Source organism: Haliaeetus leucocephalus, unplaced genomic scaffold (genome assembly GCF_000737465.1).
Source record: "Haliaeetus leucocephalus isolate CR32 unplaced genomic scaffold, Haliaeetus_leucocephalus-4.0 Scaffold140, whole genome shotgun sequence".
Taxonomy (NCBI): domain Eukaryota; kingdom Metazoa; phylum Chordata; class Aves; order Accipitriformes; family Accipitridae; genus Haliaeetus; species Haliaeetus leucocephalus.
Genome location: NW_010972576.1, coordinates 7,283,962 through 7,292,231, shown reverse-complemented (window position 1 = coordinate 7,292,231; position 8,270 = coordinate 7,283,962). Strand labels below are relative to the sequence as shown.

The 8,270-nt window shown below is 45.0% G+C and overlaps 2 protein-coding genes across 2 annotated transcripts in view; one reads left to right on the top strand and one right to left on the bottom strand.

The window, feature by feature from the left end:
* Positions 1-3,758: 3,758 nt before the first annotated feature.
* Positions 3,759-8,135, bottom strand: SPINK2 (serine peptidase inhibitor, Kazal type 2 (acrosin-trypsin inhibitor)). The gene is made up of 5 exons (XM_010561029.1): positions 8,087-8,135; positions 7,833-7,907; positions 7,703-7,740; positions 7,022-7,131; positions 3,759-3,859 (listed from the first exon to the last, which is right to left on the bottom strand). Exons 1-5 carry the CDS (start codon positions 8,133-8,135, stop codon positions 3,814-3,816), a joined length of 318 nt encoding a protein of 105 aa, XP_010559331.1. The 3' UTR covers positions 3,759-3,813.
* DUSP4 (dual specificity phosphatase 4) overlaps positions 8,134-8,270 on the top strand; it is a 97,636-nt gene continuing 97,499 nt past the window's right edge. The window contains exon 1 of the mRNA XM_010561028.1: positions 8,134-8,217. Coding sequence (XP_010559330.1) covers positions 8,134-8,217 — 84 coding nt within the window. The remainder of the gene's footprint in view (positions 8,218-8,270) is intronic.

The window sequence follows — 8,270 nt, the reverse complement described above, 5'->3', positions numbered from 1 at the left end:
TTAATTTTGCTACTCTAGCACTCTCTCATTTAGACAACTTTGTACCTCACTTGAATGTAAAATAGACCTCTAACAGCACCACTGAAGGCAATTGGATTAAATCACAAGAGTAAAGACTCGTCATACAAGTAAGCCTTCTCCTAAGGCTTCATAGGAAGCCTTAGAGTCCTACTCTAGAAGTGTAAGAGTCCTACTCTTCGTATGAATAAGACCAGCATTGTCCTAAACATAATGTACAATTTTAACTTAAAACAAAAATTAAGCCAATCATACTACAATTCACCAGATTTTTGAGCTATAAAGCTTCATAAACATTACTGGTTTTTTCATGAGTTTGAGAAAAGGGTTGGTTTTTTTGTTTTTTTTTTTTTGAGTGAGGATTATGATATGATATGATTAAACCTTTCTGGCACTGTCCCACATGCAGCACAAAATTTTGATTTAAAACAAAAATTAAGTCCACCATACTGAAATTCTGAAACAACAACTTTTTCATCTATAAAGGTATGTAAATGGCAAATTGGAGTACAACACTGGTTTGGGGTTTTTGGGGTTTTTTTTGTGTGTGTTTGGGAAAGGATACAAGTGATATTTTACATTCAGCTCTGCAACGATCCAGCTGAGAGCACTGAAAGTCTTTTATTTTTCTACATTTTAGTTTTCATCCTTGCAAAACACATCAAGAAGATGGGTCTACCTAAAGCAAGAATACAACTTCACAATGCACTATAAATACACTACAAGAAATGTTGAAACATTAATTAAAAATGTATCAAATGCCCATCAAGATTATTTCAGACCATGATAAGGAAACTTCTGCTCCTACATAGGAATCCTTCTCCCTTAGTCTTCATAGACAGTCATGCAGAAGTTACTGTGAAGTGGTCTTCACCTTCAAAAAACTCCAAAATGTTCTAGACATTCCCAAGCACAAGAACGATCCCACCCATATTCTTTGTAGAGCTCTGCTGAACGAGAGGTCTCTTGTCTTCGGTAAGACTAGAAAGAAGTAGGATCCGTGACATACATCTCTGCTTTTCTTCACATTTTTTTCTGTCAAAATTTACCTGTGGGAATTGCCAGAACTTTTTAAATTACAGAAAATGAAGTACAGATGTCGGGGGCAGATTTGGTGAGTAGTGGTGCTGAATTCACCACTTTTCAAATACACAGAAAACCAGGAAGATTTAAAGTCAGCTTTAAGGTTATATTTTAAGCATTCATATGCTGGGAGCAGTGCTCTAGTGTAATTACGATTGTCAGCCTACAAGCTATTTTTTATTTGGATTCGTTTCATTTAGTGGTGTTACAAAAAGACAGCTATTTTTTTCTGAGTTTTTTTTAAAGTTCCCTTGTAAGCACAATTAGTTGTCAAAATAGAAATACAAAAAGAAACAGCTTATCGTTTCCATCCACTTGTTAATTCATAGCTTTGGCATTTGGTACAATTTGAAAAAAGTGAAAATTTCCAGATCTGGATGTGGAAGTAACAGCTGGCAGCACACAGGAACTTTCTCCACTGGATTTGCTACCAATAGAGAAAATTGATTTTCTATGAACAACTGATGACTTGTTGGGAAGCACTGGTCATCTTTCTTTTCTATCCACATATTCATGTCTCCACATGACCACTTTATCCTAAGCTTCCAGCCCTCCAGTTGTGCCACACATGAGAACCCTCCATCAATGATTACCCTTTGCACGAAGGAGATGAAAGCGGGCATGTGCTGGAAGATAAGGATGGCTTCGACCTTTTAAAGGAACTATAAGACAAAAGCATTATTGTTTTTCAAAGCCACTGATCTGTGAACGTTCATCAGGCATAAAGTGTGCCATACACTTCTGCCTGCACTGCTGCTGCCCAGCAAAGCCTGATGAAGCCATTGTCTGGGGCCAGGGCGAGAGCCAGTGCCACTTGGCTTGGATGAAAGGTAGAAGCCATCCATGTATTACCAACAAGCTGTAAGACAACCCAAATACAGTTCATTTCAAGCAACATGCAGAAAACAGAGGTGTTTAACAGAAGGGAATAACGTAAGAAAGGCTATGTGCCCATGTGCATGGCAATGGGTTGAAGGAAAGGATGGAACCCCAGTGCTTGCACACCCTCCTCCCTGTGGGAAGGTCTGCCAGACCCACTCCAGAGTGTGCCCTTTTACATGAGTCTTGAGTTTTCTGATTTTGCTTTAATGTTTGCTGCGGGAAGTGACTATGGCATGCCAGCCCAGGGTGGTGACACTGGTGTCACGACCCGTACTGGACAGACCAGGGAGGGGTTGTGGTAAGTTCGTAATTCCCTCAGGCTAAATTAAGGTGAAACGACACCAAATGATGAGTTAGACATTTTATTTACAGCAGGAGCCTCCTGAACTTGGAAGGTGCAACAGCAGGGGGTGTGGCTTCTCTCAACAGGAATTGGCATGGAACTACCTCAGTGACCCGTGGTAACCATATACATCAATTCGGGGAAGACAATAAGGAGACCCCTCCTGTTGAGTCACAAGGTTAAGAGCAGATCCCCTTGCTTTCTAGACTCCTTCTCAGAGAAGAGCCCAGGGGCAGCTGGATCCACTCCTAGTCCCAGACTTGGTCTATGGTTTTTATGTCTGAAGGGATAAGGTGTAGGGATTATGGAAAAGGAGAGAGAAAGAGGGAGTGAGACAGGGAGAGAAAGATGAAAAGAGAAGGATTTCACTGGTCCCAGGTCCAACGTTGGTCCAGTCAGCGGTGGGGCCCTGTTCTGGTGGGTGCATGCACATGGGGCTTCAGTTTGTGTCCTTTTATCATGTCCTTGCTCCTCTCTTCGGGCGGGCACTTGAACTCATTAGGCTAATTAGGTGTCATGTACAGTTTGTGCTTTCAGAAACTTTAGGAAATGGGTCAGTGGGCTTGGGGGCCATTTGGGGAGTAACTTCTCCTTCCCTGCAGACAGGACTGTTGTTTGGTTTTTGGCCACGCATGGTGAGCTGCCCTGCTCAGCATAGCAGAACAGGGAACTGCGCACCCTCCGACACAGCACGGCCTCCGCGTCCTGTTGCTTGATGTCCTGTGCTGATCGGCTTCTTTTCATGCAGGGTTTGCTGTTAGGCAGAACTTGCCCCACTGCAATGTTTTGAGACATTAACTCTTTCGGTCTCTCACAGCTGGTGCCCCAGGAATGAGGGGGCACGGCTGCCATGGCCATGCCCCAGGGAGCAGAGCCCAGAGGGCAGTGTGTGCCCCCTGGCTGCTCCTCCTGCAGCCCCAAACAGCACTTACTCGGGGCAGGAGCAGAGGGTGCCCAGGTCACTGCCCTCCCCCAGCAGGACCTGCAGGTACGGACCCCAGGGCAGAGGCTTGGTACATGTCAGGCTGCTGTCACCAGTTTGGTAGCCCCCACAGCAAATGCCTGGCGGTAGCTCCCCAGGGGTCCTTGGCACCTGCAGGCTCAGAGCCTCCCAGAAACAATGAGCAGCCCCTGCCGCCAGCACTGCCTGCAGCGGAAATGCTGGGACCTCCTTGCTCCCAGGTGGTGCCGTGGGAATGGCACTGGGTACCTCTTCATTTCCATCTCCAACCAGGTGACCTACTGGTATACAGTCAGGACATCTCTTTCTTCCCCCATGATCTGTCTTGCATGAGAAAACAAATCGGGGTTCAGGTTATAAGTGTACTATGGCTATGTTTATAAACACTGGTTTTAATGCACTACTTTGTTTAAACAGGCAAATTTATTTATTAAGACAGGCTACATAGAAGGCACCTTTAAGGCATTGTTTCCATTTGGAATGTTTGTGTCCCTCTCATTTTCCTGAAAAGTGGCCATCTGCCATATCAGCATCTTCCCATCTTGAAAATTTGGACATACTTTTTATTTTCACTGCAAGCAAAAGAAAAATATTTTAGAAGTGAAGCACTACACTTGAATTTAACAGAGACATTTTATAAAGCGGACTCTCCCATGTCTTTCTATGTGTTCAGTTAAATGCAGCAATGCATTTAATTGCATCACTTATGGCAAATATTACTGCAAATTAACTGTGATACAAAGATTTATGAATTGCACAGAGTAACTTACCAGAGACAGCCTTACTTCAGGCTTTGTTACCTGTAAAAACCTGATAAAGCCATCTGCAAATCTGAGAAGTATCAAACCACATGACAAATCAGGCCTTGAGGACTAATGTGTCCATTACAAAGCACTAATGCAAGTCAAACTTCACAGTCCCTGAAGTGGGAACCAGTTCTAATGCTTACAAAATTTCCCCCTTTCACGTGGGAATTCAGTGGGACAGGTATACATCCTCATTAATTTCTGCATCCCAGGCTTCACTAAAATTTGAATGTGTGGTTCTCTGAACGTTGGAATCTTCTTTAAGAAAATTTTAGCCAAGTGTCCCTTAGTTTGGGAGCTAATACAACTCCCTCTTAAAAGTTTTTTAATGGGCTTAAACACAAGCTGGAAGTGACTTGCAAATTGGCTGTTGAGAATCACCCAAGTTCATTTAGACATGACTGTTTTGTAATTCACTATGGGATATGCCCATATATGTCTGTTTCTACATCACCACATTACACTATCTCAGCAACTACTGGTCATGCAGCTTAAGAAGGGCAGAACGATCTCTTTGTTCTCCCCTCCTAAGGAGTGTGATGGACTGTACCTTAGACTGCTTGAAGTGAAATGACCATTGCTTGTGACTATGAACCATTTTTCAAAGCTGAAATTCTTCCAATAAGACAAAGTGTTTTATCCATGTTGTGTTCATGCCAAGTCAAACGCTTTAGAACAACTCCAGACTGAACTAGAAAGCCACTGAGTACACCAATACTGAATTATTAAAGAAAAAATCAAGATAGTATCTGATCACCCTGTGCCCCTTCAGACCAAAATGCATGTTTCTGAGCATGTAAGATGCCAGAAAAAAAACCATGGTTAAGATAAAAATCTACCTTGTGTAACTGGATTAAATCCCATTGTTTCATGAAAACATGTACATTACAACTCATACTAATAAGAAGTAAGCCCCATCATGAATTACTTAAGGAATTGAGTGGAAAGAAACAGCAGGTTTGCCTAGAGAACCCTTTGTGCTATGTGCAATGCTGTATTCAGCAATCTACCATGCACCCATCTGGAACTGAGGGAACCTGCCTAAAAAATGAAACATCCTAGAAATGTAAGGCTGGATCTCAAAGCCCATAATTCTGCTCTGAGAAAGGATCAAATATACTGTTTAGGTCATGAGACACTCTCCTGTCTATATCTCCACGACATGGATTTGCATTCTCTATGTGTGATACTTAGCACTTCTCTTTGACTTTTATTGTACCGATTTCAGTCCATTTCTCCAGATCCCTAGGAATTTTGATGCTGTCCTGCATAGATCATTGTATCTCATGCCATTTTGCAAATTTTGATTGTCTTGTTTCTGACATCCAATTCATTACAAAAATATTGAATTATATACCACACCTGAAGGAAATCCCTCTTAATAGGTCTTTCCAGTTTGGTTGTAAACTGCTGATTACTGCTTTTAAACCACAGCACTTGAAACTGCTTATGACTTCATTGTTTAACAATTTCAGCTGAATAACTATTTGTTTGCTTATGTGAATGTCAAGTGGAGCTATGTAAAAATGCCTTATTAATGTCATGGAGCAACACTTCTGTTTCCTCCAACTCTGCTAGGCCAGTTATCTTGCCAAAAAAATACATCTCACAGACTTGATCAGATTCTTCCTGAAAAATCTGTATTATCTTTGCTTACTCTCTTTTTTACCTCTGGCTGTCTTCAAGTCAATCACTTAGTAACTTACTCCAACATTGTTCTAGGCAGCAAAGATGGGTAGGCTCCTAACACGTAGCATGCCAGCACCTCTTTTCTCCCCTTTTCACAGATTGTACTGTGTGTGCCCTTTGATTCCCTGGTCGTTTGTTTGTTTTTCGTTTTTGGTTTTTTTTTTCCTAGACTGTAGGTTTATCAATTCTCTTTACAATTTGTCATTTGCTTGGGTAGTTTATGATGCACTCTAGTGAAAATGTTACCAAATTCTGCAGATCTGCATACCCTTAAACATACTTTGATACACTTTGGCACTTTCTTTAAAATATTATTTCCTTAAGTGTCCTTTGACACTTTCCTTATTCTGGCCCATGTTCCCTCTGTCTTGGTCATTTGGATTTTGTAAAGTATCTGGTCACAATTAATCTTTCCCCAACCCACAGACAGAAACATCCCTTTCTTGACATCTATCTATTTGTAATTTTGTAAATGCCCATCACTGCTGTTATGCTGCTCTCCCTTATTCCCTCTGCTGGAAACAGAAATTCTATTATTTCATTTATATAAATTCCTTTCACCATTACATTCAATTCATAAGCAGTTCCTCTCGGTTTGTACTGAGGCGATGCTCTATAGAGCGTCCAGTCAATCATGATGAGGGGCAACAATGCTTATTATGTACTGATTTTCTATGTTTTCAGTTTGTTTTAAAAAAAATTATTAAATTATTGAAGAGTAAAATACCCTCCCTCAAATATTAGAACTTTTTCTTGATTTTTAAACAATCTGAATGGCAAAATAGTATTTTATCCTAACATTTGGCATTCTTACTCTTCTCTGTACAGGAAGTACAGGAGGTTGGATCTTGAAAGTAAATATTTTGTAGTAAAAGATGCATTTTGGGTGGGATCTTTCATGTTTTCTGATGGAGAGTGTGGAAGAGTCCAGCATTATATTTAATGGCAATGTGCCACTGTATGAACGTGGCCAGCTGCCCTCTGAGATGCTCCTCCTTAAGAATTACAAAAGAGAATATCCAGTACTCCCAGCCAAGTGAATCTAATCTAAGCAATTTACAGATATCATGATAAAAGCTGTTGCAAGGCATTGACAGTTGAGAAGACACTGCTAAAACTGCAGTTCAACAGAGTGTGAACGATCCAAAGCCAATAATCTATCAGGTAATTGGGATGTGAGGGTGAATATTTTGCTTGCATATAGGGAAGAGAAGGTTAGGATGTCAATTAAGCAACTACCTGTTTGAAAGGCAGAGCACACACTCGTTTGAGTAGGTCTTTCCATCGGTCCCACAAACTGGATTGTAGTCCCTTGGACATCCAGGCACACCATACTTGTAGCAGGCAGGCTAGGGAAGACAGGTGCATGAGAAGTCTAAGATACATTGTCTGAAACAGGTCTCTTGAGCCCTTTCAGATCAGCAGCTTCTGATCTGAGAGCCGCTGAAGAACCCTGGCACACTCATGCACAGGAAGGAGCGCTCGGCAGGAGCTGGCACAGCATTATCAAGTGCCGCATTATCTTTCATGCTCTTATCGCTTGTGGCTTGGCTTCTACGGCCTGGCACAGCTTGAGCTGCGGTGTCAGGACATATACGTGCTACACCACGCAGCTCCTTCCAATGTCTTAGCATCAGTGGGACACACAGACAGCGCGTCCCCGTCAAGGGCAACCGCAGACCGGGCCAGTAAGAGACGGGAATGACCGAGACACCTCTGCTGCAGCCCTCAGCAGGCGGGTGCCGGGCTCCCTCAGCTGTGGGGAGAGACTGACTGGGGCATCTCCGGCGGCCGAGCAGGGGTACCGGAGGGGCGGCCGCGGGGCGTCGGAGCTAGCGCCTGCACCGGGATGCCCGGTTGGCGACACGGAGGGCAGGTGGGATCGTCCTTCCCGGGGACGACGGGGCAGGTGGCACTCACCGGGACGCTGGCAACGGCGCCGGGACGCGAGAAGAGCCCTGTGGAGAGTAACCGGCGTTAACGGCGCCTGGTCCCGCCCGGATTCCCCCCGACAACCCCCCTCCCCCCCGGACCAGCCCGTCTCCGTTACCGGTCCGGTCCCCGACCAGCCGGTCTCCGGCACCGTCCTGTACCGTTTCTCCCGCCCCCGGACGGCCGATGCCCGCTACTGGCTTAGATACCGCGGCCTCCCACCCACGCCGGCCGGTGCCCGGTACCGGTTCAGGTCTCCCCTCCCTTGGGACGGCACCGGCCGGGGCACAGGACCGGCCCTCTTCCCCCCCGCTTCCCCGGGACTGGCTCGCCTCCCTCTACCGCCACTGCCCGGCGCCGTGCGCCCGGTACCGGTGAGGAAGGTGGGCAGCAGCACCAGCACCAGCACCGGAACCGCCATGTCGACGAACAGAGCAACGGCGGCGGGCGGGGGCGGAGCGGGGCCGACGGGGCGCAACGGCGGCAGTGGAGCGCGGGGGGCGGCACGGACGCTGGGGCTGGGAGGAGCCGGGGGGGGACGGACGACGGGACCTGG